Below are 27,453 nucleotides of genomic sequence, written 5' to 3' on the forward strand. Positions count from 1 at the left end.
ACATCTTACATCAACATAAGACGACAGAAGATAAATAGTTTGTTCTTCGAAAGGCGTTTGTTCCGTATTTTATTTTTCTATATAAAAGAAGCCGCCATATATTTGATCTAATATGCATAAAATTGGTAAAAACTCGTTTCTTAAGTATAGCGTTGCGCTAGGTTTTGCAGTTAGAAATCGGTTGTATACGATAAAAGAAATCTCATTAGATCCGCTGCTAAGGAAAACACAGCTTACGCGAACTCTCAACCAACTACTTACTATCAATATTGATAACTAAACAGATAACAAACATAGCAGAGGAAGGGATAAAAAACATATTGCGGGGTAGGGGTTTCCTTGCGTGCAAAATTTTAAAGATAAGCCGCACAAGCAAAAGAGTAAACAATTAACACGGCGTGCGTGTGTGTAAGTGTGATGATTATCGTAAAACGCGCGACGATCCACTTCAACCACGAGATCATTCATCGTTTCCTTTTTTTCTGACTCCCTTTGATGAACGACGAAGATTGTTTTCGCTGTTAAAACAGGGGCATGTTTCGGAATGTTTTGGGTCCCCGGGATCGTTTTTAGCTTTCGCTCTCTTTCTCTCTCTATCTCCCGCTTTCTATCCGTCTCATGGCAACACAAGCTGCCATCATGTGGATGCGTGTTGTTTTTCGAACATTAGCCAAATAAAGTTAAATGCAGAATATACACGGAAAGAAAAACGGGCCTTGGCTGCTAACGTTGTGCAAAATAATCGAGTTAATTGAGATACGTCGTCGTGAACGGAACTAGAAAGTACAGCTTTTTCGTGTCTATTCACATAACGAAAACAGGGGTATTGACGCATTTGAACTAAAAACAAAATAAAGATTCATAGATTTGAACAGATCAACTGATAGTAGCTACGTTTCGCGCCAATCATTGTCCGAAGGAGTACTCCAATTGTAGTGCATAAGCATAAAGCAGCATTCATCAACAGAAAAAGCTCATTATTTTGCTGCCGATACGCGAATAAGATAATTACATCTTTCGGTTCGATGTACTCTTGTTCCTGTTTTTTGTTTTTTGCTGCACCATTATTTTCGGTTTCAATGGTGGTCTGTCTGGACCCCCAGCAAAGAAGTACGCGATAATTCGATGGGAAAGCGATAGCAGGTCCAGTTATCGCGCTCTTTTGTTGCTTCCCATTGATTACGCATACATCTGCAGCAGCATCGCTTCTATCTGGCAGCGTGGATCAGTTACATATGGAATATTATTTTTAGCTCCTCGGCGTTAGTGCGGTTGCCGCTCGTCAGCGCCAGTCAGATGCACCGGACAGCGGAAGCTTTGACCGCTGGCAGCCGTCTCCAGACCTTCGCCCGCGTACGATAAGAGCGGAGAAATTTCGCAATCAAACGATGCGTCGGCAGCATCAAGCACTTCGGTTGCGCCCGCATTGATAAGCCACTTCCGGTGCAATCGATAGATGTCGCCCCGCACACTGGAAGGACAATCGATGCCAGCCGTGTCAGCATTCTTGAGGGCACTGAACTCTTCCCCCCGGCGGCCCTCCAATGCCACAAACCGTTCCGCTAGCGGAAATACGTCAAAGATGAACTTTTCCATCTTGATGCCGTTCGGTGTGGTGGGCTTGATCCGATCGCCGGTAGCCGGATCGACGTACGGTATCTTCTTCTTCGCCACGTGCAGCGGCATTGTCGTGTCGGCAATCCGTCGTAGAAAGTCAGTCGTGAAGAAGTGATTGCAAATGTTGCCCGCGTTGAACGTTAGCTTCCCATCGCTTGGATTGCGCCGGTTGGCCGTTTCGCTGGAAAGCTCACTGTATTCGACCACCTGGTACTTTCCCTTTACCTCACACACCACACCGACCGCTTCGTCCGGTTCTACCTTCTCGATCACCTTCACGCCACAGTCGGCACCTTTGCGGATGCAGTACCCGATGAAAACCGGATCTGCCACTTTAATTAGAATGTTGTCCACGCTATGGGCATGCAGGTACAGTACGCCCGCTCGCTCCAGCTCGTCGAGAATGCCTTCGTCCTTGAGGGCGCGATAGATACCGCCGTTACCGTCCGGTGCAGTGGCCAATTTCCATTTCTCGTCCAGCAGTATGCGGCCTTCGAAATCCACGCACGGCACACTACGCTGGCGGAACAACCGTATCTGATCCGCCGGGAGCCCAAAGTACTGATTCTCCTTGAAGTAGTCGAGCGTTTCCGTGTGCGTATGCTCGCTGGTCATTATGTACCAATTGATGCGACCCTCGCCCCCGGCCAACTGTTGCAGCTTCCGGATACGTTCCGCTTGCAGCTGGAATAGCGATTTACCTGACGGCAGGTTAACATTGTACGTGCCTTTCGGGGCGGTCGAACCAAGCCGGGTTCCTTGCCCACCGGCCAACAATATTACGCCCACCCTTCCCTGGCGGATCTGCTCCAGCCCAGCTTGCCGTAAGTCGTTCAGTTCGGTCTCCGAAGCCTCGGCCACCGATAGATAACGTTCTCTGGCGAGTGGTTTTAGCAGTTCGTTTAAATCCTCCTTCGTCGACGTGGCGGTTGCCATGGCGCAACGGAATGCTTCATCCAGCGAAGCACAATCGACGCTATCGGACAGCGAATCTAACAATCCGGCCCGTTGCTGCTCCGTCAGTTCGCCCCAGAACGTTAGCAGATGACCCTGGTGCCATTTGGCCAGTTGGCCTGCAATCGTGGCGTACCTTTCACCCATCCCGTACAAATACTTTCACACGCTCACACACGCAATGCGGATCTCTGCGACCGTTTCGTTGCACAATGAATGCCACACTACAATGAAACCACCATCGAAAGACTGCCGTTGCAGGGAACGCGACCACTTTCCGAACGGACCAGTTTTTGTGTGAGGCTTTCAAGAGGCCTTTTTGAAGGGTGGTGGGAGGTTGAACGGGAACACGGAAGCAATGATGACGAGACTCGGTTGCTATCTCAACATGACCAGGACGCCTGCTCTGTTTCACTCACGCCAACATAACACAGCACTATGCAGCGATTGTATCTGGGTGGGTGGGGAGGTGCCCGTGAATGTAAACAAGTTTCTGGTCGGCTAGCTCAGTGCCGATTTGCTTTGCCGCCTGAGTTGCACAACAGACTGTCGGTTCGATCCAGTTTAGTGAAAGGGCAACTAGCAGCAGCAGCGCTACCACGAACTGGATTTGGGTTCCGTATTACTTCGCAATGGAATACTCATTGTGAACTATGATTTTAGCATATTTTTATCATGGGAGACACGTTTACCAACACACACTTTTGACAGCCCCGCTGATAACGGTTTTGACAGTTCGTCCACTCAACACACAGTGGAGCGCGGAAAAAATCTCCAATTGGTGTAATATTTTTTTTGAAATCCGGGAAACTTTAAAAAATAGAAGAAAACGAATTTCGTACTTTTTAAAAACCACACTAACGACAACTAAAAACATACATTAATATCTTTGTTATTAAATAACGTTTATTGCCAATAGTAATAATCAATGAAAACTGTACGTCTCGCAGTATTTAGCCAGCTTTAATCTTAATGAAATGAAAACGAACTGGCTCACGTGGGCCCATAAGGGTACGATAGCAGAATAGCAGCAATTCACTTCTTATTGCCCTTCTTTTTTCCACTTGCGGCAGGAGCAGCCACAGGTATGCCGGTGAGAGTGGCCAGTTTTTGCTTTAGCGACAGCAGCAACGATACCTCCGGTTGCCAGATGGATTTATCCGAGTTGGATTCTTTCAACTTACGTACCTTACTACCTTGCTGTGCAATTTCTTCTTCTAATGCTTTTACATCTGCTGAAACGGGCGCCGTTCCGGGTGTAGCGGCCTTGGTCGCCGTTTGTTTCGAAACATTGTTTGCAGCAGCTTTTGGGGATTTCTTTTCTCCCGGAGCTACCGAAGCACTTTCCGATGTACGTGGTTGACTTAGGGATTGTAATTGCTTCTTGAGCCCGAGCAGAATGTCCACTTCCGGTTGCCACACAGAACGTTCGGCGCCACTCGATTTGATCTTGCGCACTTTGGCTGCCTGTTCGTCGACCGCTTTTTGGGCGTCTTTCAGCGAGGTAAAACTAGGTGCCGATGATGCTGGACTTACGGGCACGGGAGTTTTACCCGTTTGTTGCTGCGGTTGCTGTCCAGCATACTTCTGCTTCAGTTCCTCGATACGGGCATCCTCGATCTTGGTGAACAGTACGGCCGGCTTACCGATCCGATGACCGGTCGGTAGAAGAGTTCGAATAAGCGGTTTGCTGTAGGATTATAACCAGAAGAAACATTAACACAAATGCTTGCAATCCAATTCCTTCGTATTTACACGTACTCGGAGTTAATGAATCCACCACGAACATTAAGCTGACTGTACATATTTCTAGCCGTCGTAGGCATGAAAGGAAATATAAGCGTAGCCAGCAAACCTGTCAAATAGGGAGAAAAAATCCGTATAAGAAACATAACGAGCAGAGGAGATGTAAAAATGTCCACACTCACAGGCAAAGTTGCAGCACAGGGCAATGACCGTGCCGGCACGGGCCTTCTGATCATCCGTTCCCTTCACCTTAACCCACGGTTCCTCGGACTGCATCAACTGATTGCCGTAGCGAGAAATTTGCAGCAGATGCCGGATGCCGTCACGCATGCGAGCCTTCTCCATCTGGTTGACGTATCCCTTCAGCTCGCGATTTATTAGCGCCAGCAGTGTATAGTCCTCTTCGAGCAGGGTCATCGTCGGTATGGTGGAGTCGAAGAATTTCTCACAGAACACCAGCGCACGATTGAAAAAGTTGCCCAAATTCTTGAGCAGCTCGCTGTTGTTGCGTGCCTGTAGATCGCTCCAGCTAAAGGACGAATCTTGGCCCTCGGGCCGTGCAGCACCGAGATAGAAGCGCCACACATCAGCCGGAATGCCCGTATCTTGTGCATCGTTACCGAACACGCCTATACCGCGACTCTTGCTAAATTTCCCATCCTCGTAGTTGAGATACTCCGTGGCCATGATGTGCGACACGAGGGTGTATCCTTTGTCTGCTGCCAGCAACGATGCCGGAAACATAACCGAATGGAACGGCACGTTGTCCTTCGCCATAAACTGATACAGATCGACCTTCACACCGGTGTTGGTCGTGTCCGGTTGCCACCACTGTTTCCATTCCTTGCAGTAGCGACTAGTGATGGAAATGTATCCGATTGGGGCATCGAACCACACGTAGAACACCTTGTTTTCGTATCCCTCGAGCGGGACCGGAATGCCCCATTTAAGATCGCGCGTAATGCAGCGAGATTTCAGCCCTTCCTTCAACCAGGCCCGCGTTATCACCCGCGCATTGTGTGTCCATCCGGACTCGGATCGGTCCACCCATTCCCGCAGCGCTGGTTCGATCTTCGGGAGATCGAGGAAAAATTGGCTCGAATCGCGAATAACGGGCGAAGAGTTGCACATCTTACAGCGCGGTCGGAGCAGTTCTATCGCGTTTACCAGCTTGCCACACCCATCGCACTGGTCGCCGCGTGCATCTTCATACCCACAGCCAGGATGGGGACAGGTTCCTTCCACGAATCGATCCGCCAGATATCGATCACACCGCTGGCAGAGCAATTGTTCCACCGATCGTGTTTCGATGTATCCGGTGGCGTACAGTTCCTTGAATATTTCCTGCACGATACGCGTCTGCTCGGCGGTGGTCGTACGTCCGAAGTAATCGAACCCGATTCCAAACCATCTGTAGATCGAGTTGTGAATATCGAAATACTTATCACAAATCTGTCTCGGGGTGAGATTTTCGGCAAGCGCTTTTGTTTCCGTTGCCGTACCGTACTCATCCGTACCACCGATGTAAAGCGTGTTGTAGCCGCAGAGTCGTGAGTAGCGGGCGAAGATATCAGCCGAAAGAACACATCCGACAATGTTTCCCAAATGCGGAACGTTGTTCACGTACGGTAGAGCAGAGGTGATGAGATTGTTTTTCTGACCCGGCTTTGGCAGTACAATTCTCGGTTCATCGCGAACCGCACGATCGTCCACGTCGCCAAATGCTGCTCGTGCCGCTTCTATCTCTTCCCGCTGCACCGTTTCGGCAATGTTAGCGGACGTGTCAGCAAGCAGCTCACCTTCGAAATCGGCAATTTGCGGATTGAGCACGATGTGATGCAATCCACCGTAACGATTGCTGTACTGAAGCGACGCAAAGCTTAGATCCTTCAGCGGTAGTACGGCCAGCGCTGATTGAACCTCGGGCAGGGCCGAAATCTGACGATACCAGCGCAGCAAATTGTCGATATTAACCGCACCCTTGAGCGTACCGTCTGGAGCGAGCAGGCTCCATACGGCTACATCGGCACTGTTGATTTTATCGCCCGTCAAAAACGTGCTACTGCTGAGACAATCGTCCAGCATTTTTACCAGCGTGTTCAGGATTGGTTTCGTGTTCGGGTCGGCCCTTGTACCGACAGCCATGTTGTGGGTTAAAGCCGGTGCCAACCGCTTCGACGACCATTCAAGCCACTCGTCTCGCTGTACCACCTTCGATGCATCATCACCTGGCAGCAGATATTTGGCCGCCACGTCCGTGGAAAACAGCTGCACCCCACTGTTTAATTGCAGGATGGGCAGATGTTTCATATCTCCCAGGGCAGGGTCTGGGGAAGATGGAACAAAGCAGACACAGTTGAGCTGAACCTCTGATCAATGTGGCTAGACTCTTTCCTACTACATACCACCGAGCGTAACATGCTTAACCTCCACGTTGGTTTTGGCCAAATTTGCACAAATTAGCAGCTTCAACCCGAAAGGGTTACCGGTGTTAGTGTAGATAATCATGTCGTAAATACACTTCCTACGAACAAATGGAGCAGCGAAATCGAACGATTATTCACCAAGATTGTACTTTTTGTTGCAAAATTCCGCAAGCGAAATTGAAAAACCCCAGATAGAGAAAATCCCAATCCCGTAGAACGATTGTTAACTGTCAAAACACGAGGTGGCAATTGTTTTACGCCGGCGCTTTCCCAATGAGCAGAGTGTAGCATTAGCCAGTGGTCTATTTAAAACCAAGCGAAAATCTGTGCAACGTTCTATCGAAAAACCATGTTCAGTCTCCGCAATGAAGAACACAAATGTTGTGTTTATTGAATCTTTTGAAAAGAGTCATTCATATGAATCTTCAGTGAAGAGTCGTTCGAATCGTGAGCCGACTACTAAAATAATAAAAGAATTCTCATGAATTGGAACGAATCCTCAATGATTCACTGCCAACAGACTTATTGTTTCTGATTTCCCGAAACTCCTGAGACTGTCCCGAAATTGTAAGGATTCATGATTCAATGAGGATTCATGAATCTTCGGAGTAGGAATAGGAATGTTGAACAAAAGGAAAATTCGATATTCTTTACTGAAAAATCCCATAGTGCAAACAAAACCAATTTGCTTGAAAAAATATTGGCTTTAGAAGTTTTATCTGAACGAAGGTATGATTGTATTTGTTTTTATTTTTGACGAAAAATAATGACATTTTACTGCGATAATAACAACACAATGCACAATCTAAACAAAACAAGCGGAGATAGATTAAATATCTCATATTGGAGGTGAATAATCGATAAATACTCAGCTAAACGATCATCAATCAATTGAAACAGCCAAAGTGTCGACGACGAGAACGCTAGCTCGTGATTGCGTTCTTAAAATACGCAAATCTCGGAAAATTTCTTCTCGAAATATCTGTACAGCAGCTTGCCAAAATGGGAGAACGTAAAGGACAAAATTTGTATTATCCTCCGGATTACGATCCTAAAGCCGGTGGACTAAACAAATGGCAAGGCACGCACGCATTGCGGGAACGCGCCCGCAAAATCCATCTCGGTATCTTGATTATCCGATTCGAGATGCCGTACAACATTTGGTGCGATGGATGCAAGAACCACATCGGCATGGGCGTGCGATATAACGCTGAGAAGAAGAAGGTCGGCATGTACTACTCCACGCCTGTGTACCAGTTCCGAATGAAATGCCACCTGTGTGACAATCACTTCGAGATCAAAACTGATCCACAAAATCTCGATTACGAGATTGTGTCCGGTGCGAGACGACAGGAAAATCGGTGGGATCCGACACAAAATGAGCAGATCGTACCGGAAACGAAGGAAGTTCAACGTAAGCTGTTCGATGATGCTATGTACAAGTTGGAACATGGAGCGAAAGACACGAAGGCGGCCGAAGAGGCCAAACCCGTTCTAGGACGACTGTTTCAACGTAACGATTCCGTTTGGCGCGATGATTTCGAAGCAAACAGCCGTCTTAGAGCGCAATTTAGGGTATGTAGAATGGTGGTTAGTTTTGGTTCATAGCATATCTATCATGTTTTACATTTCCATCGTTAATTTCGATTACAGACACGGAAAAAGGAGCTGAAACTTCAAGAGGAAAAGGATAACGCATTGCTAGTACGATCCAGTCTTGCCGTAGCATTGCTTCCAGAAAGTGACAACGATCGACGTATGGCACAGCTAATGCGATTACACTCATCAAAAACGGTACATGAAAAGGACAAAGAACGGCGCAATGCTATCCTTAATCGTCCCGTGCTACCTTCGACTTCGTCGAACAAATCCGCAACGGTTACCAAGCTCACCGGTACTAAGCTGGAACCAAAGAGTTTGGGTATCGTAAAACGGTCAGCTACAAGCACTGGAAAGGAATTTACCGACCATTCGACGGAAGAAAAACGGCCCAAGGTGACAACGACTGAAATTCCGGAAAACAATGGTGAAGAAACGAAACCAACTAAGACTGAGGACGAAACCCGTCCTCAGCTGCTGCTGTGCAATTATGGATCCGGATCTAGCGATAGTGATTAAGACAAAACTACAAATAAATATAAGAATGGGTCAGCTTTTTTATACATCAGTCAATTTGAGTTACCATTTTATCGCACTTAAGTTTACAAAATAACATCTGATCGATATTTTCTGCAACTATCAATTTGACTTGACATTTCTGTGGCTGTCAAAATCAGCTTATGCGCGCGCGCATGTGTTTGTGTATGTCGATAGGGTTAATTTATGTGTGTGTATGTGCAAGTACAACAAAAAGTCACACGGCCTGTTCGCAGAAGTGAAAGACAGACAATATTCATAGCAAGGGTCAAACACAACAAGGGACACGATATTTTAACCCTTTCAACTCACTATTCCACCGTGAATAACATACGATTACTCACCAAGTGTTACGGGGTTTAGCCTTTTTATAAGATTTCTATCGTCAGCCTGTTACGTTCGGAATATGCTGCATGACGGCTTGCGGGTTTTACATAATTAAGGCAGTGTTTCGTGGTCCTGAATGTTGGTTTTAAGTGTTTCACGATATCGTCACGATAGAAGCAGGTTAGTGGGTATGTGTTTTAGTCAGCACAATTAAAAAGCTTTAGTGCGAGAACGATAAGCGGATAGAAACAGTGAAACAGGTCACAATAAACACCAGCCAGCGTGATGGTCTGTATAGCAACAGAAACACACCACAGCAAGCGAGGAAGAAAAATTCAATTGATTTTCTCCACGGCGAAGGTGCGAACCCATTGCCAGTGTGTGGTGGTGGTGCCTAGGTAATAAATTCGGGAACCAACCTAAAAACCCCCTGGTGACGGATCATATCTTGATGGTGGAATCATGCAGTAGTAGCAACGCGTCCCAGAACAACAGTACTGTTCCACATAACGTCACGAGTGGTCATTTGGATATCGGAAGGGTGACCATTTCTGAGTGCGGCTTCATTATACGGCAAATCTAGTGCTCCGTTGTTCGGTACAGTGTGTTTGGTTATGTTGTTTGCAATCTGGTGTCATTCCATAATGGTGTTCTGCGTTCATTGGTAAAGGTCCGGATGCAAACGTAAAGAAAATATTCAACGCCCCGTTCCAGCTCAGGTTACCCACCGTCAACGTCCATGAAAGTAGCGCTTTAGCGCCATCTCCGATCGTTCGAGAGAGGACGCAAAAAAAAGCAATCAGTGTTGAGTGTGAGAAAGTTAAGCTAGTTTGCGTTCGTGTAGTGTTCGAAAGTGGCCCTTTTTTTCTTCCCTCATGTAAAGGGCAGCACGTTCGTGCGTTTTGCGTGTTTTTGTGTGCATATTCTGTCTGTGTACGAGTTTTTTTTATACTTTGGTGCCAGTGAAATTGTGTTCCTTTGCGTAAGTTTTCTGTGCATCATCTCTCCCCTCAACACACCCACCCCCTACGGTTACACACACACACCCGCGTCTGTGGCATTGTCGTGGCAGATAGGCGAAATGGCGCTCTCATCCGATCCGTACGAGCAGAAGCTGTATCACATGTTCCAGTCCCATAGTACCGGCGATGGTACCGGTGGACTTGATCGCGATTCCTTGATCAAGCTGTGCCGCACACTGGAGCTGAAGGAGCGTGGCCATCTGCTGGTCAAGTGTTTGATGACCGGTTGTAAGACGCACGTCAGCTTCCGCGAATTTCGTGAAGGGCTTCTGCACATCCTTGGTGGAAACGAAGAATCGATCGCAGCAGCCAGCAGCGGCGAAGTGGACGGTACGTCGCCTACGATGATGATGGCGTCCAACAATAGGGCGGAAGAAGCATACGAAGTAGCAGCAGGTATGAATCGATATCGACCGGGATTTGCTCTAACAATTACCATTCTTCTCCTGCAGCATACAAGTGCTCCGACCCGTCGTTTTTTTGAACCCTGAATTCCCGTTGTATTTCGTCCGGGGCATTACTGGGGATTTCCAGCATGCAAATAACGCCATCCCCATACCCGCCATTGAAAGTTGTTAGCAACCCAAGGCAGGAAAACAAAAACATGAGCGCGAAGAGATCTAATTACGGTTGGCCGCCATAATTAACGCTTAAGCTCTAGCCGCCCGGCTTCTCTGTACGCTCCCTTAAATAATATGGGAGCCAAAGGCAAAGATCGTTCAACTTTATACGTTCCGCTTTCAGTCGTACGGAGAAGATGCTGGAAGAAATTCCTCCCAACGGTGGATGCATTTTTTCCCTTCCGGATACACAAACCGAAACGTGCGTAAATTTGGCGTCTTCAGCAGACGATGTGGTTCATAGCAACCGATCGAAGAAACGATTGCAAAGCTAGACTGTCTCTGTTTGTTATTTTTCATTGATTTGTCTTGCAAAAATCCGATAAAAGGCATTAGATTAGATAAAGCACATTACGTCCGGTGTACAATTCATCATGGTATCATTTTCTACAAAACATTGTGTTCGTGTCCGTGCTAAATCAATATTTTGAGTGATGGGGAGGCTCTAGAGAGATATTTATGACTGATTAGCTTACAACAAACTGCATTTGTTCCATTGTTTAATACCTTTGGTTTGGAGGGAAAATCATTTTCCTTTTTATGGTGACAAAATCACGAAAATAATCGAATTCGATTGACATGCTGGTAGTATTAAGCATCGCCCAGAAGCTAAAAGTCGACCATTAGACACTTTTAAATTATTTGCGCAAAGTGGGATTCAAAAAGATGCTCGAAGTTTGTGTGTTCCACCAATTAGCACCAACATTACTGCTAAACCATCTGCGAAATCTTAAACAAACGGATCCCATTTCTTAACCGGGTGGTGAATGTGGATGCGAAATGGGTCAAATACGACAATATTGTGCGAAAACGATTGTGGCTAAGCGAGGTGAAGTAACACAAATGGTGGTGGTCTGTCCAGGAATAAAAGTCAGACAGTTTATATTGAGTATTTGGATGGACTTGAAGGGAATAATTTATTACGAGTTGCTTCAGATCTCAACTGTAAACAACTTTGAAGCTAGCGATGACCAGAGCGAAACGGCCAGAATTGACCTACAGAAGAGGTGGTGTGTGTCATCAGGACAACCAAGAAAAAATTGAAACGAAAAGAAGAAAAAAAATTGAGAATGAATCGTCCTAATGTTTTGATCGATGATCATTTGAAGATTTAAATTATCCATTGCTGCTTTCAGGAACGGCCCAGTTGTGATTTGAACCCAACCCAGGAGCGTGTCGTTGAAACATGCATGCGTTTGACCGGTCCAGCAGGAACGCTTCCGGTAAAAGAAAATACAGAAGCAAAACCAACGATCGATGGGCAGCATAGTAGATTCTTATCACGTTTTTACTACGACCCGTGTCGCAGTACGACCACTTCCGCCCTATGTCAGGTGCCCAATTATTTCATTCTTTCTGTGGCTTCGGTCGGCAATGGTTTATGGCTTCATGGGAAGGGCCGCTCTGGGGAGTTTTTGCTTGCCCACCGATGGGTGCGGATACACGAAGGTGAAGGTGTTCACGCGTTCAGGAAAGGGAGCTAATTTAACTAAAAACGCCACATACGGAAAAAAACCGCGATGAAATAGAATGTTTGGTGAGTTCGGGACCTTCTGTGGTTGGTGTGAAGGTAGAATCGTTATCGCTGTTGTAGCCGAGCCTAGTTTCTTGGCGGTGAACCCACGGAATATCGATCGATTGCACCTTTTGTCCTGTTCTCCATAGGGAACGTTTCGTTCAGTAAGGACGCTTTGTCTAAAGGTGGGCGCAAAGTTAGGCATTAGGTCAACACATTTAACGCCATTCCAATGCCCCTGGTCGGTCGATTAATGATGCAGATGAAGGATGTGATGTATCGTAAAAAAGGTAAAAAGCAATGGCGGATTACTATAAAAACGCTTTAAAATTGCTATTGTTTTCATTACTTTAGAGCAATATTTTTACTCCGCATTCACGTAAGACGCGTAAACAATGTTTCGAAAAGTGTTTTCGCTCACCTTTGGCGTGCCGTGTTACGTCAAGTTCCCTGTCACTAATGTGGTTTGGGAGGGTTGTTGATCGTGGTACATTCCTCGCATATTTTGCTGTGTGAAGCGGAACATGCTCAATATTGTAATAGCGACAAATATCTCAGATGATTGATAGTCAAACGACTATCGGTTTGAGACCGTTAAAAATTAATGAAATGGGTTTTAGGGGCTAAAATTTAAATTCATTTCACAACCGACATTAACGCATTCCAACCAAATGCATTTCATCCATTGTGATTTAGTTTTTTAGTTTAAAAATTCAAGAAAACGTTCCTTATCCACTTCAAAAGTATGCATATTACTCGATTTTCCACCGTTGGTCTCATGCTTAAACCCCCGTTTGTAGATTAAATCAGTTTGTTTTTCTATTTTTCCTGTAGACTTTTTGTAGCCATCATAAAGCTCGCAATAACGGTGACAAACACACCGTCACCGTGCCACCGTACTGTGGTGCTGGCGTGTTTTGCGCATTGTGCAAATACGTTTACAATCCATCCGAACATCCCGAATGGTGTTGGGGGTTTGTACCGAGCTAATCAACCCTCCCTACCTATGGCTGTATTTCATGTGTTGACTGTTCCGCGGTAGCAAATCGCAGCAAAAAAACAAGCGAAAAATACAACATGAGTCCAACAAACGATCGAACAATCAGACATAAATGCGTTGGTTTTTGTCTTTGGTACATCGACTCAATCGAGCATTGAGTCAAATACCGGGTGTACCACATAAACGAAGTTTTTTCGCATAACTTTAAGGTATGTGACTAGTGTTGGATCAAGTAGCTCTTTTACAAGAGCGGAGCGCACCGCTCTCGCTCTCTAAACTGTGTTGAGGTAGCTCCGCACGGAGCGCTGCACACAGGAGCGATTGTGCGATGCGCACAATGTTATAGGTAAAACTTGGTGCAAAAATGAGCCTTAGTAAATTTTCATTTTTTTGAATTTTTTGATTTTTTTATTATTTTTCACTCATTTTTTACTTAAAGCATTACTTGAGTGAAAAGAAACACATTGCAACCAATTGGCATTAAAATAAATCAATTTTATTTTTTTTGCAAAATTTCACAAAAAAATCGTAAGGGGTAAGCCTTATGAAATTTTCGAGTTGAAAATTTTTTCAAATTTTTTTTCTGATTTTTTATTATTTTTTTAATTTAAAGCATTATTTGAGTGAAAAGAAACACATTGGCACAAATTTGGATGAAAATATATCACATTTATAAATTTTGCTAATTGCTCAAAAATGAGGAAAATTTAACATTTTCTCAAACAGGGTATGGAACTTGGTTCCTCGAATAACTCTTGACACAGGCATCTGAGGGCATGGCCGTCCAAGAAGAAAATGTAGCCATTGATGCCATCTATCGACCACAGGTTAAAGATTGGCGATCCGTTGGATGCCGACCGAGTTATAGGCAAAACTTGGTGCAAAAATGAGGAAAATTTTACATTTTCTCAAACAGGGTAAGGAACTTGGTTCCTCGAATGACTTCCGGCACGGACACCTGAGAGCATGGCTGTCAAAGAAGAAAATGTAGCCATTGGTGCCATCTATCGACCACAGGTTAAAGATTGGCGATCCGTTGAATACCGACCGAGTTATAGGCAAAACTTGGTGCAAAAATGAGGAAAATTTTACATTTTCTCAAACAGGGTAAGGAACTTGGTTCCTCGAATGACTTCCGGCACGGACACCTGAGAGCATGGCTGTCCAAGAAGAAAATGTAGCCATTGGTGCCATCTATCGACCACAGGTTAAAGATTGGCGATCCGTTGGATACCGACCGAGTTATAGGTAAAACTTGGTGCAAAAATGAGCCTTAGTAAATTTTCATTTTTTTGAATTTTTTGATTTTTTTATTATTTTTCACTCTTTTTTTTATTTAAAACATTACTTGAGTGAAAAGAAACACATTGCAACCAATTGGCATTAAAATAAATCAATTTTATTTTTTTTGCAAAATTTCCCAAAAAAATCGTAAGGGGTAAGCCTTATGAAATTTTCGAATTGAAAATTTTTTCAAATTTTTTTTTCTGATTTTTTATTATTTTTTTAATTTAAAGCATTATTTGAGTGAAAAGAAACACATTGGCACAAATTTGGATGAAAATATATCACATTTATAAATTTTGCTAAATTGCTCAAAAATGAGGAAAATTTTACATTTTCTCAACAGGGTATGGAACTTGTTTCCTCGAATAACTTCCGGCACGGACACCTGAGAGCATGGCTGTCCAAGAAAAAAATTTAGCCATTGGTGCCATCTATCGACCACAGGTTAAAGATTGGCGATCCGTTGGATACCGACCGAGTTATAGGCAAAACTTGCTGCAAAAATGAGCCTTAGTAAAATTTCATTTTTTTGAATTTTTTGATTTTTTTATTATTTTTCACCCTTTTTTTTATTTAAAGCATTACTTGAGTGAAAAGAAACACATTGCAACCAATTGGCATTAAAATAAATCAATTTTATTTTTTTTGCAAAATTTCCCAAAAAAATCGTAAGGGGTAAGCCTTATGAAATTTTCGAGTTGAAAATTTTTTCAAATTTTTTTTCTGATTTTTTATTATTTTTTTAATTTAAAGCATTATTTGAGTGAAAAGAAACACATTGGCACAAATTTGGATGAAAATATATCACATTTATAAATTTTGCTAAATTGCTCAAAAATGAGGAAAATTTTACATTTTCTCAAACAGGGTAAGGAACTTGGTTCCTCGAATGACTTCCGGCACGGACACCTGAGAGCATGGCTGTCCAAGAAGAAAATGTAGCCATTGGTGCCATCTATCGACCACAGGTTAAAGATTGGCGATCCGTTGAATACCGACCGAGTTATAGGCAAAATTTGGTGCAAAAATGAGGAAAATTTTACATTTTCTCAAACAGGGTAAGGAACTTGGTTCCTCGAATGACTTCCGGCACGGACACCTGAGAACATGGCTGTCCAAGAAGAAAATGTAGCCATTGGTGCCATCTATCGACCACAGGTTAAAGATTGGCGATCCGTTGGATACCGACCGAGTTATAGGTAAAACTTGGTGCCAAATGAGCCTTAGTAAATTTTCATTTTTTTGAATTTTTTGATTTTTTTTATTATTTTTCACTCTTTTTTTTATTTAAAACATTACTTGAGTGAAAAGAAACACATTGCAACCAATTGGCAGTAAAATAAATCAATTTTATTTTTTTTGCAAAATTTCCCAAAAAAATCGTAAGGGGTAAGCCTTATGAAATTTTCGAGTTGAAAATTTTTTCAAATTTTTTTTCTGATTTTTTATTATTTTTTTAATTTAAAGCATTATTTGAGTGAAAAGAAACACATTGGCACAAATTTGGATGAAAATATATCACATTTATAAATTTTGCTAAATTGCTCAAAAATGAGGAAAATTTAACATTTTCTCAAACAGGGTATGGAACTTGGTTCCTCGAATAACTCTTGACACAGGCATCTGAGGGCATGGCCGTCCAAGAAGAAAATGTAGCCATTGATGCCATCTATCGACCACAGGTTAAAGATTGGCGATCCGTTGGATTCCGACCGAGATATATGCAAAAGTTGGTGCAAAAATGAGCCTTATGAAATTTTCAATTTTTTGAATTTTTTGATTTTTTTATTATTTTTCACTCTTTTTTTTATTTAAAACATTACTTGAGTGAAAAGAAACACATTGCAACCAATTGGCATTAAAATAAATCAATTTTATTTTTTTTGCAAAATTTCCCAAAAAAATCGTAAGGGGTAAGCCTTATGAAATTTTCGAGTTGAAAAATTTTTTAAAACTTTTTTCGGATTTTTTATTATTTTTTTAATTTAAAGCATTATTTGAGTAAAAAGAAACACATTGCAACAAATTTGGATGAAAATATATCACATTTATAAATTTTGCTGAATTGCTCAAAAATGAGGAAAATAACTTCCGGCACGGACACCTAAGAGCATAGCGGTCTAAGAAGAAAATGTAGCCATAGCTGCCATCTATCGATCACAGTTTAAAGATTGGTGATCCGTTGGATACCGATCGAGTTATAGGCGAAATTTGGTGCAAAAATGAGCCTAGGAGATTGGTAAATTTATAGATTTTTTTAATTTTTTTTATTCTTTTTTTCTTTTAAAGCATTATTTGAGTGAAAAGAATCTTATTATAACAATTTCGCATGAAAATAAAACAAATTTTTAAGTTTTGCTAAATTGCCCAAAAAAATGGCAAGGGGTAAGCCTTATGAAATTTTCGAGTTAAAAATATTTTTTTTATTTTTTATTTTTTTTAAAATTTAAAGCGTTATTTGAGTGACAAGAAACTTATTTCAACCGATTCGCATTAAACAAAATCAATTTAAAAATTTTTGCAAAATTTCCCAAAAAACCTAGGGCTATGGCCTTAGGAAATTTTCAAATGGAAGCGCATCGCACAATCGCTCCTGTGTGTAGCGCTCCTTGTGGTGCGAAACTTCGCTTCTGGGAGCGCATCGCACAATCGCTCTGGGCTGTGCGGGAGCGCACACAATAATATGAGCGGAGCGATTGAGGTACCTCTTTCGCTCTTGACCCAACATTATATGTGACTGTATTAGAAACGTCAGTCCAGTAGAATATTCTCCTTGAACAACTTTATACATTAACATGCAAAAATTGTTTAAAAATTCAACAAGAAGTCCCCAATTGTACAAAGTTACATCAATTCTACAAAATAAACAAACTTTAAGGGATCATTTGGTAAAGATTGAACAAACGGATTGGCTGGATGAAGTTGAACTTGATCTAATTTATATTACCAACCTACATAATGCAACAAGTAGCACAATAATCAATAAACCACAACGTGCGATTGAATGGGAACTGTAACACAAACAACACGCCAACCGTTAAGCATATGCGAACGCCATAAATTTTATGTTTGTATGTAAGAAACGCCATAGCGCAAGGTTCCACCTTTCCACTTGTTAAGGCAAGTTTATTAGTTGGGTTTGGTTAAGATCGTAAATTAAGCTGACAGGTTAGTGCTGTAATTAAACTATCTTTCTCCCAATATAACTTCACATTCTGATGAGTTGATCATTAAACATCATTCCGTTGTATGTTACTAAATTGCTTGTTTGTTCTTTTAGGACACTCGAAAGAGAGGTACACGCTGTACCTGCCCGGGGGGGTGTTGTAGAAGAATCTGCCCCAACCCCCAACGCGATCTGTGTTTGATCGATGGTGATAACTGTGAAAAGTTGAACCTTACCACGCTTCAACCCACAAACGGTTTTGTATGTCTTATGACCTTACTTACTTGCCTCAAAGACATTCGAATGAAACAGCGACGGAAAAGTTTGTCAAAGGTTTTACGCGCGTATTAATATTTCACTGCGCTGGGAGCAGTGCACGAAAAACTTTCCTACAACCTTGAGGCTTGAGGTTTTATTTTTACAATCATGCGGACGAAGAAGAACAAAACCACACACCCATACTTTCGGGAAACAGTATTTTATGCGACGATGTAGAAACAGGTCTCTTAATAATTGCATTATGTTTTGTCTTTGGTTTGGGTTTCCCTTCGTGTCCACACATAGCGAGAGAGAGAGAGGGAGAGAAAGAAAGAGAGAGATAGGGCTGAGAAAATGGGTGTACAATAAAATGAATTGAAAATGTAAAATTATTTTCCTCCCGCTGTGCTTGTGAGTGCTTGGGAAAAGCGTGAAGTACGGTGAAAAATTAATTATTTGTGTGAAGCGTGTAAATACGGTTCGGTTTTTGTTTTGGAACATTAGTGCTTTTGTGACCACACGCACCATCATCGTACGTAACATTTGTGTAATAGTGATAATGCCGTACATGCAGACCGATTTTGTTTAAAAGCGAAGATTTAAGCGATGATGATGTAAGAAAGAAGGTACAGGCAAAGGTTTTCTTTAAAGATATTTTCCATATTTTAAGACAATTCAAATGTGTCCCGCTTTGAAAGACATAGCTAAGGTTGAAAATGGTTTCATTTTTCTCGTTGTGTTTCACTTATAAATGAAGTATTTTTACGTTCTCTTCGCTAACAGGTCATGTACCATAAATCTCGCGTATGCTCTTGGCTGCATGCTTGGTGGACTGGAAACACAATAGTAATTGAATAATATTAATGAAGCGCAATTTATTGTGTTGACGCTTAGTTGTTCTGGTGCTTCTGCTGAAAGCAGGCATTCCTAATAAGTAACTTCAACACGATCACTTCATGCTTTGATATATTTTTTTTCGATCAAATGTAGCACGTATTGAGCAGATCAGGATGAGTGTTGGAACAGGGAACAACGAATAAAAAAGAACACGCATAAACAATGTCATTACCCCAATCAACACCTTCTCAGGCGTGCGAGCGCGCGCTTGTGTGTACGTGAGTTCTATTGCTTCTATTGCAGCCAGCCTGTCTTCGCCGGGTAAGCCAGCACCTTCCTTGTCCTGGGTCGAGAAAACGATAGTGCTGGTTTTTTTTTTCTTAGTAACCCGCCCAACTTTGTTTTTTGTTCGTTGTGTTATGTTTTGTTGTTTGTTTCTTCGGCTGACTGCAGCAACTCACACTGATGCACCACGCGTTAGGTCGGCAAAGATACTAAACTAGTACGAAGTGTTCCTTCCACACGGACCATATCGTGCTTGCTGTTTATTACTATAGTGGCATCACGTTGAATATGACGCACTAAAAAGCAGTGTCCGTGTCCGTGCACGCACCAACACTGTGATGCCCCAACCCAACCGAACGCAACCGAGTCGTATGAACCGAACCGACCATAGACAGACAGCCCAACCAGTTAGGCCAGTCATCAGTCAATCAGTCTGCTAGGTTGTCCGCATGGTAGCGGCAGTGCGCGTTCGAAGGAGGCACATACTCCTGTGTGGAATAGCGGCCACTGTTTAGTAAGCAAGTTCGGGTCTTTTGTTCGAACATATCGCACCAGCGTGGCGTGAAGAGTGAGAGTTTTACCGTACGCACGCGATGAGCCGTCCAAAGATCCAACGAGGTTCAGGCTGATGCGTGAACGCGAATCGCGCGTCGTAATCCATTCGACCTTCCGGGGGGTTGTTTCGATAGAGGGAAAGGAAATGTGTGTTTTTGAGCTGTAAATAAACAGAGAGCGAGAGAACCGAAACACAGGCTGTGTTTCAGGCAAGCAGGTGCTATTATGGAATGGTGCTTAAACGTGGGTTTCTGTTAACAAGCAAACGCACCACGACTTGTGTCGGGTTTCGTCATCGCTTCTAGTCCGACTGGTTTGGTCGATCGCCTGTGCCTGTGCAAAAGGAGGAGAAACATTTTCTAGTCGATCTGTCAAAATGATTATTATACTATGTAATGTTGATCAATCTTTTTCGCACTTGTGGTACATTTTAATTGATTTGTGCTTTCCGTTTTGTTTTCTTCCAATTGTGTTGCAGACTCCGATCATCCAGATCAGCAGCAGGAGCAGCAGGAACAATTTGTGGTCCAACAGATGGATTCATACTCCTCACCAGGTCACTCGACAGTTTCTGGAAAACGTAATCACATCGATGGCAATGCTAACGGAAGCGCTGGTAGTAATAGCACATCGGGAGTTTCATCCACATCCGGCTCGCCATCATTCCATATTACGGGGAACAATGTGTCAAATGGCAGCAGCAGTAGCAGCAGCACTAGCAACACCCATAAACACCGAGCTCAGCGAACATCGACTTCGAAAAACGTACAACGTAAGGTGGAAACACTAGAGCACAACCTTACCAAAGCGAACGAGAAGCAGAACGTAAGCCTCTCGTCGTTAATCGGTCAAGCGAAGCCACAGCACGACAAGAAGAAGTTGTGCGATGATGGCGTTCCAGTCGATGATAATGAATGCATGAATCATCCAAACCGTACGACGAAACTTGTACGGAACGATGTCGGAAAGCTACCACCACCGGAAGAAGCCGCGTTAGATGACTTTTCCGATCGGGAAGTATCACCAAAGTTTGTCGTCGGTACAAAGAAGTACGGTCGCCGGTCAAGGCCACGGGAGGATGTGAACGGACTCGATTCATCGTCACTTTCCTCCAATTCGGATAATGAATCGGTCACGGTGAAATCAGTAGCGGAGCAATCGACAACGAAAAAGTCAGCGGCAGAGAAAGAGGGCGTAATCGTGGAACAGATTTCTGGTAGAACGCGACAAAGCTTCATCACCGCAACCGGGACCGTGGCCTCGTCGAAAGTGCAACGTTCCGCCTCTCAAAGTGACATCCATGGTTCCAAACGGCGTCGACCAGTAGTCGGAAGTGCGGGTGTACATCGGTTAAAACGATGTGCCTCGCTACCGACACACCGGCAGCGTCCAACGGTGGAAAGCAAACGGAACACCACCACGGTTACGATACGCGAGCAGCTACACATGGATGATGAGCGAATCGATCAGAAGATCTACTTCATGAACCTTTCGGAGAATCTTCGTGAGATTTGGAACTCGCTGCTGCTTGACTGCGATCGTCGGCAAGGAGACCTGCTCAATCAAGCACAACTGGAAGAGGTGTGCGAGCGCGTAGGTCTGCAGAAAGTGCCAGCCCGGTTGGCTGCCCAGGAAGTGTTTAACAAGCTGTCGTTGCAGCCGAGCGAGGGTATCGGATTTGAGGATTTTATTGCCCTGCTCGAAAGCAATACCGATCTGCTGCCAATGAGTGAAACCAAGGAACTGCAGCTAGGCGATTGCGGTGGTTCCACAGCCGCTTCGTCCGTTGTTACGGCGGAAGAAAGCACTTTCACACTTACATTGCCCCCGGGTACGTTTGATTGGCTTTGGCCAATAATTCTTCCTTCTTGTTTAAGGTGGATTGCGTGTTTTACCTTTTCCTCTACTTTTGATTGGGTGCTGACCCGTGTAGATTGGACATCGGAAATAGGATCGCTGGCAGCTTCAATCATCATCGATCTGTGGGAATCAGCTGGTATAGAAACTCCAGCCAATTTGTTACACGAGCTGGGCTTCAATCGGGATGTCATACATGTTGCGGATTTGGTGCAGGCGCTCGAGGAGGAACATCAGCGGCTTCTTAGTGGACACATGAACAGCAGTACCATCAGCAACATCAGCAATAACCCGTTCGATGATGCTGCACTCATCGTGCGAGTGAGTAAAATGTTTTGAAAATTGAATAACACAAAACTTGCAATGATTTTGGTGTCGGCACACAAGCGATTGTCATATGAAAATGTTTACGTTTGCTCTCTGAAGCCTTTGCGCAAAACCGGATGACGCATGCGTAGGTGAATGTAGTCAAACATTCGTACCGTTGCATCAAACCCACACATCTTCACTTGTTCGCTAATTGATCATAACCCGTGAGTGTCAATTTCCCATGTAAGCATTGGATGTACATGTTGGTAGTTATGAATATTCATCAACCAGTTGGCCTTCCTTCGGCGGCTGTATGCAACAACTCTATCCGATGGAACTCGGGTAAACCATATTCCGAAAAAAACGCTTTGAATTTCTTAATGCTTTATTTATAATGAATCAATTTAAAAAAAAACGTTAGCTTATTCTCCTCATATGAAATTTTCGATGCTTAGAGATGCTGCTTTTCTAATACCGTGAAAGTTATCTTATTTACTATCGTTTACAATTGTGACTAATGTGTGTTAACAAGATAAGAAAAGATAAGATGAAGCCGAAACTGTTGCCATTCTGGTTGTTGCAATGGACTTTATCTCATGCGAAAACAGCTTGCACCTTTTCTTAATGGATTTTCCTTTAGCTATCAGGCTATGGGTTTTTTGAGATTGGCTTCAATACGATTACGAATTTTAGTGATAATATAGGTGTTTTGTTTTTTATGAGCACAAATAAAGAGAGACACGCAATGATGGTCATCGTTCGTAATCGTCGTTTCGCCGTCATCGATTGATAAAAGTTTTCACCTTTATGTTTCCTCTCCTAACCATTCGCACCGTAGGCCTCGCTGGTACTGCACAAGGCAGAGGTGACTGCACTGCGTCAAGCGTTCCATCAGCTGGTGGAAGAGAACAAGAAGCTGTACGCCGACAACAAGGAGGTCAACCATCGGGCGCTGGTTCTTGCGCAGGAAGTGGATGAACGGCACAATTCGCTTGAAAACTCAACCCGCACGAAAATCCGGCTTCTGGAGCAGCGTCATCACGAAACGGTCAAAGAGCTTACCTCACAACTGGCCTTCGAGCGGGAACAACTATCGCACGCGAATGCGATGCTCGAAAAACGTATTCAAACGCTGGAGGCTGAGGAAGGAAAGCTGAAGTCGGAAATGTCCCGGCTGTCGGAGGAAAATGATGAACTGCGACAAGATCAGGAGAATCTTACGAAAGAGATTACCGATCTGTTGGAGAAAAATATCAAGCTCAACCGGGACATAGCCGAGCTGGAGGAAAACAATCGTAACGATTATGCGGACGACGATGATTGTGGCTTCGTGCGCAAAGACAGCGAAGAGGTGCTGGACTTGATCGATCGGATATCGTTGCTGCAGAACGAAAATACGGGTCTGCGCGATAAGAACGATGAGCTAAGTGCTGAGATTGAAATGCTTACCGTTGAGCTCGGGAAGTTTAAGCTCAAGCGAACCACTGTGGTGGTGGACGATTTAAGTGCAGCATCTGGCGATGGTCCGGCCAGTTCGGCCGCTATCAAACGGCGCGGTGATTCACCGAGCAAGACGAGACTGTCCGACGAAAGTCCCCGGCTGGGCAAATTTCGCCGATGCAGCAACGAGAACGACATCGAATCGGACTCTTCGTCCGGCGATTGGATGGCCTTGCATTCGGAACTTGGGCAGAGCATCCGGGGCGCTGAGGATACGGGCGCTATGCCTGCTAGCTGTGCAGAGCTGACTGGTGCATCGTCAGGAATTTCAAGCATGAACGAATCGTCATTGAGCCGTGACGATGAAATCAAAGCACTGCGCACGAGAATCGAAGAGCTGGAAGCACAGCTGCGCGAAGCGAAAAAAGAAATCAATGTGCCGGAAAAAGTACTTGCCGTGCAGGAGAATGTCGCTGCTACGTCTGGCACGGTGCCCTCCCCGGCCGATAAGCCGTCCAAGGATGAGGAATGCAAAAAGCTGACGGCACGCTGCGAGGAGCTCGAATCCAGTTTGGAACAGATGCGCAAAGAGTACGAAGACTGTGAGGATTACTGGCAGGCGAAGGTGAACGATGAGCGCATACTGTACGAGGAAGAGCAACGTATAAACGATGAAAAGTTCACGGAGCTGCTCAAGAAGGTGGCCGAATACGAGGAGCAGTTTGCGGGCAATTCGAAACTGGAAAAGGACGGCCGGCTGTCACCGATCGATGAAAAGGATGGCTTAGAGCAGCAGTATCTCGAACTGGAGGCCGATTTTGAGCAGGCACAGATGGCACTGGAGGAACGGACGGCCGAAGTAGACAAACTGCGCAGAAGAATACAGGACATGGAACAGATGCACAAATATCCTTCGGAGATGTTGCTGTAAGTGGGTTAAGGAAGAGGCGGTACGGGGGTTGGTGAGAGTGTTTCATAAATTCTTTTCTCCTTTCTTTTCGATACACAACGAGCAGTTCTCCTTCGCCGCGTGTTGAAACACCGGAGGTAGAGGATCGTCCAGCCAGCTCCCCAATAAGCTATCTGTGGAATCAAAGTACAATCCAGCGACCGGTTCGTGATTATCAAAATCCCAATTGGCGTCCGCCGGCGGTCATCCATGCAGTTTCGGAATGTGCTACTGCAGTTGATGACAAGTGCTCGGTAGAGGTGATGTCTGCCGTGCTAACTTCCGATCTGGCGATCGAAAAGGACGGTAGTGAATGTGTGGGTTCATCTACCGAAGTCGATGATATAGTGGCGACGAATTTCGATCGAATTATTTCACCGATCCAGAAACCAACAGCTGCTGTTGCGATCTTCGATGGCGAAAGCTCCGATGGGAAAGAAGACATCAATCAACACTGCACAACCGTGGCCGTGTTGGATCAAGTCGATGCGTCCGACGCATGTTCAGTTAGATCAGCGCGCAGTACGCACAGTCTCGCTTCAACGCACAGCATGTAAGTTAAACACGCTTCGGCAAGCTGTTGAACCTTGAGAAATTGATGTTGTTTTTTTCTGTTTTTATGATGCACAATTAATCGATTTTTTGCATAACACAACTCCTACTCCTACTGCCTTGCAGCCAACATTCTATCGCTAATTCAGAGGGAAGTGCCAGTGGAATGCAGACGAAGCATATGCGCTTAATGCAGCTACAGTTGCAGGATGAAATTAAAGATCTTACCCACGAACGCGACTGTCTAATGATGGAGCTGCAGCAGCTAAAGGAAGCCAAATCGGTTTTGGCTCGATCGTACGCAAAAACGGCCTCACATCCTAATCAGATACAAAAAATACAGAACCTGGAACAGAAGAATCGTCATCTGCAGCTAATGGTTAAACAGCAGCAGCAATACTCTGAGTCCATATTGCATCGTAAGATCTTCAGAGTCTAACTAAACTCAAAGCAATGGCAATTGACAATGCGATTTTTCTATGCTGTTCTTATCTATTTACAGAAATCTGGCAGCAGCAACGGAGCGAAATAAATGATCTACGTAATCGGCTGGAAGCGCAATGCATTGTCATATCGGATCAGGCGGCTCGGCTAGCCAACAACGATATACTAGTCAAAGACATGTATGCCGAAAATTCCCAGCTTATGTTGCAGGTACAGCGGCTCGAGCATCAATGCAATCGTGCCAACTGGATGCAACAGTACAGCCAGTCAAACTCGTCCTCGGGAAGTCACCACGGGTTGAGTGGTGGTATTATGCCGGGCCTACCGTAGCGTCGTTTGCTAACTGTCGCCGTACACCAGTAAACGGGGTAGTAAGGATAAAAATGGAGCCTATGTTTTGATGTTTTTTTTGTAAATCAGTCAGTATGTTTGTTATGGGCCGTTAAGATTTTGCCATTTTTCAGTGTTTGTATTTTTGGTCCCCGCTGTATCCTTTCCTGTACGGCCTAAATGTGGGAAGGTTAAATGCGTATATCGATAGTCTCGTCATTTTTATACGGTTGTTTCTATAAATATGATCGAAGCCCGCTATTTTATACTATTCTCTGTATTGTTTCCCCATATTTCCCATCGTATCTTTCACGAATACTTTTCTCTCGGTTTAGTTTTTAGTGCAGCAACAAGCAGACAGGTAGTTGGGCATGATGTTTAGAAAGGACACAACAAAACAAACTGAATGTATCGAATTTTAATGCCTACAAGAGTTGTGTGTATAGCGGAATGTGTAATAATCATGTTGTATGCCATTCACTAATTGGTAAATTGTACCATTTTATGGTTCTCCATTTTAACTGTGTTGTAAGATAAGCGCTAACTAATATATACGTACAAAGGTTGTTTTTTTGTTTGCGCACCGTGCGTGATATTTGACGTCGCGAATGGGGTTCTATTTATTGAATGTGTTAGGTACGTGAGGTGTAATTGTTTGTAGTTGTGCTTATTGTAAATGAAGAAATGAACCTGTGTGCTGTAACGAACCTAAACATACAGCTACCAATGCTGCAAAGTAATAGTACTAAATCCGTATATTATCGGGTAGGAAAGACATTATGAACACGTAATTGTTACTAAAGATCTGTGATTTGTAGTGGAAAGCAAAACCGACCTGTAGCCGGAAAGCACACACACACACGCGCAGCGAGCAGCCTGTTACACGAAGCTTCTATAATTCGTCAGGAATTGTATAATGTTGGAATTTTCGTTTGTACAGCACTGATTCGTGTATGGTGTGCAACGTTGCCTTAAGTTTTGCTTTGTAACTTCTGCTATTGCATCTAATGTAAACTTTCAACATGAGGCACTGATATGTTTTTTATCAACACGATCACGCGACAATCCTAGCCCATAAAGCTAGGTGGCAGCTGAAATACAAGCTAGAGTTTACGAAAGATAATATCAGTTCGTGTTAGATTATGAAATAATCTTAGGCTAGCACTTAACTAGCAGCACGCGCTAGTAATATTGCATGAAAGGAAAAACGAAAAAGACATGAGAAAATGTGTAAAAGAATAATAGGCTGATTTTAGTTTAGGTGTAGTGGATGTAAAGAATTATACAAACAAGAAAGAAAGAAAAACACCTAATCAACATAAAACAAACAGAGGATGGGATAACAGACTTGTAATTGAAAATTTCATACGTACATTGCATACAGCAACAGATATTCGTTACACCGAACAGTAACAGTTAAAGTAAAAGATAAATAACTCAAACTCTAACGAGTGGTCCTAAAACTCCCAATACCATCATTCTAAAACGTAAATACTAAAGCAGGAAACAAGTGGCACAATTAATGATGCATACAGTACTAAATGGCTAACAGAAAGTCAGACCGTTTGTTACAGCATAATTCTAATCGCATAGCTATACTCTGAACCATATTGTGAGGCGGTTCAGTAGAAATTGTAGAAAACAACTGAAATATTTATTAAAGATCCTGTAATGGCTTGAGAGACCATATCTTGAGTTAAGGAAGACGGGGAACACTACACAGAAGGTGGTTTGTTACAATTTTCGTCGGTAGTTACCGGAATAAACGGATAATTGAATTTTATTATCGTTTAAACTCCAGTCAAAGAAGATACAATTCG

General features: G+C 43.7%; 4 protein-coding genes across 6 annotated transcripts; 2 read left to right on the plus strand and 2 right to left on the minus strand.

The window, feature by feature from the left end:
• Positions 1–38: 38 nt before the first annotated feature.
• Positions 39–3,302, minus strand: LOC125763472 (UDP-N-acetylhexosamine pyrophosphorylase-like protein 1). The gene has a single exon (XM_049426706.1). It carries the CDS (start codon positions 2,716–2,718, stop codon positions 1,264–1,266), a length of 1,455 nt encoding a protein of 484 aa, XP_049282663.1. The 5' UTR covers positions 2,719–3,302; the 3' UTR covers positions 39–1,263.
• Positions 3,303–3,455: 153 nt separating this feature from the next.
• On the minus strand, positions 3,456–6,979 carry LOC125763383 (methionine--tRNA ligase, cytoplasmic). Its single transcript, XM_049426518.1, has 4 exons — positions 6,723–6,979; positions 4,500–6,644; positions 4,333–4,426; positions 3,456–4,261 (listed from the first exon to the last, which is right to left on the minus strand). The coding sequence occupies exons 1-4, from the start codon at positions 6,823–6,825 to the stop codon at positions 3,607–3,609; spliced, it is 2,997 nt and encodes a 998-aa protein (XP_049282475.1). The 5' UTR covers positions 6,826–6,979; the 3' UTR covers positions 3,456–3,606.
• A 472-nt stretch (positions 6,980–7,451) lies between these two features.
• LOC125763513 (coiled-coil domain-containing protein 130 homolog) lies at positions 7,452–8,915 on the plus strand. The gene is made up of 2 exons (XM_049426778.1): positions 7,452–8,318; positions 8,397–8,915. The coding sequence occupies exons 1-2, from the start codon at positions 7,746–7,748 to the stop codon at positions 8,859–8,861; spliced, it is 1,038 nt and encodes a 345-aa protein (XP_049282735.1). The 5' UTR covers positions 7,452–7,745; the 3' UTR covers positions 8,862–8,915.
• Positions 8,916–9,029: 114 nt separating this feature from the next.
• LOC125763360 (blastoderm-specific protein 25D) lies at positions 9,030–27,416 on the plus strand. Of its 3 annotated transcripts, none has more exons than XM_049426425.1 (7): positions 9,030–10,624; positions 20,231–21,583; positions 21,686–21,930; positions 22,757–24,285; positions 24,372–24,860; positions 24,986–25,278; positions 25,362–27,416. In XM_049426425.1, the coding sequence occupies exons 1-7, from the start codon at positions 10,288–10,290 to the stop codon at positions 25,631–25,633; spliced, it is 4,518 nt and encodes a 1,505-aa protein (XP_049282382.1). In that variant the 5' UTR covers positions 9,030–10,287; the 3' UTR covers positions 25,634–27,416. The 3 variants fall into 3 exon arrangements, with proteins under 3 accessions (XP_049282382.1, XP_049282383.1, XP_049282384.1); XM_049426426.1 differs by having other exon boundaries at positions 9,032–10,624; positions 24,375–24,860; XM_049426427.1 differs by lacking the exon at positions 9,030–10,624 and adding an exon at positions 19,279–20,144.
• The last annotated feature ends 37 nt before the right edge of the window (positions 27,417–27,453 follow it).

The sequence above is a fragment of the Anopheles funestus genome, chromosome 2RL, assembly GCF_943734845.2.
Source record: "Anopheles funestus chromosome 2RL, idAnoFuneDA-416_04, whole genome shotgun sequence".
Classification (NCBI taxonomy): domain Eukaryota; kingdom Metazoa; phylum Arthropoda; class Insecta; order Diptera; family Culicidae; genus Anopheles; species Anopheles funestus.

Bases quoted from the DNA above. Each gene is read 5' to 3' on its own strand.
- LOC125763472 (XM_049426706.1), bottom strand. From the start codon at position 2,718: ATGGGTGAAAGGTACGCCACGATTGCAGGCCAACTGGCCAAATGGCAC.
- LOC125763383 (XM_049426518.1), bottom strand. From the start codon at position 6,825: ATGATTATCTACACTAACACCGGTAACCCTTTCGGGTTGAAGCTGCTA. The intron at 4,427-4,499 runs GTGAGTGTGGAC...CCTATTTGACAG, and splicing joins CCTGTGCTGCAACTTTGCCT to GTTTGCTGGCTACGCTTATA. The intron at 4,262-4,332 runs GTACGTGTAAAT...ATAATCCTACAG, and splicing joins GGTGGATTCATTAACTCCGA to CAAACCGCTTATTCGAACTC.
- LOC125763513 (XM_049426778.1), top strand. From the start codon at position 7,746: ATGGGAGAACGTAAAGGACAAAATTTGTATTATCCTCCGGATTACGAT. The intron at 8,319-8,396 runs GTATGTAGAATG...TTTCGATTACAG, and splicing joins GTCTTAGAGCGCAATTTAGG to ACACGGAAAAAGGAGCTGAA.
- LOC125763360 (XM_049426425.1), top strand. From the start codon at position 10,288: ATGGCGCTCTCATCCGATCCGTACGAGCAGAAGCTGTATCACATGTTC. The intron at 10,625-20,230 runs GTATGAATCGAT...ATTGTGTTGCAG, and splicing joins AGCATACGAAGTAGCAGCAG to ACTCCGATCATCCAGATCAG. The intron at 24,861-24,985 runs GTAAGTTAAACA...ACTGCCTTGCAG, and splicing joins CTCGCTTCAACGCACAGCAT to CCAACATTCTATCGCTAATT.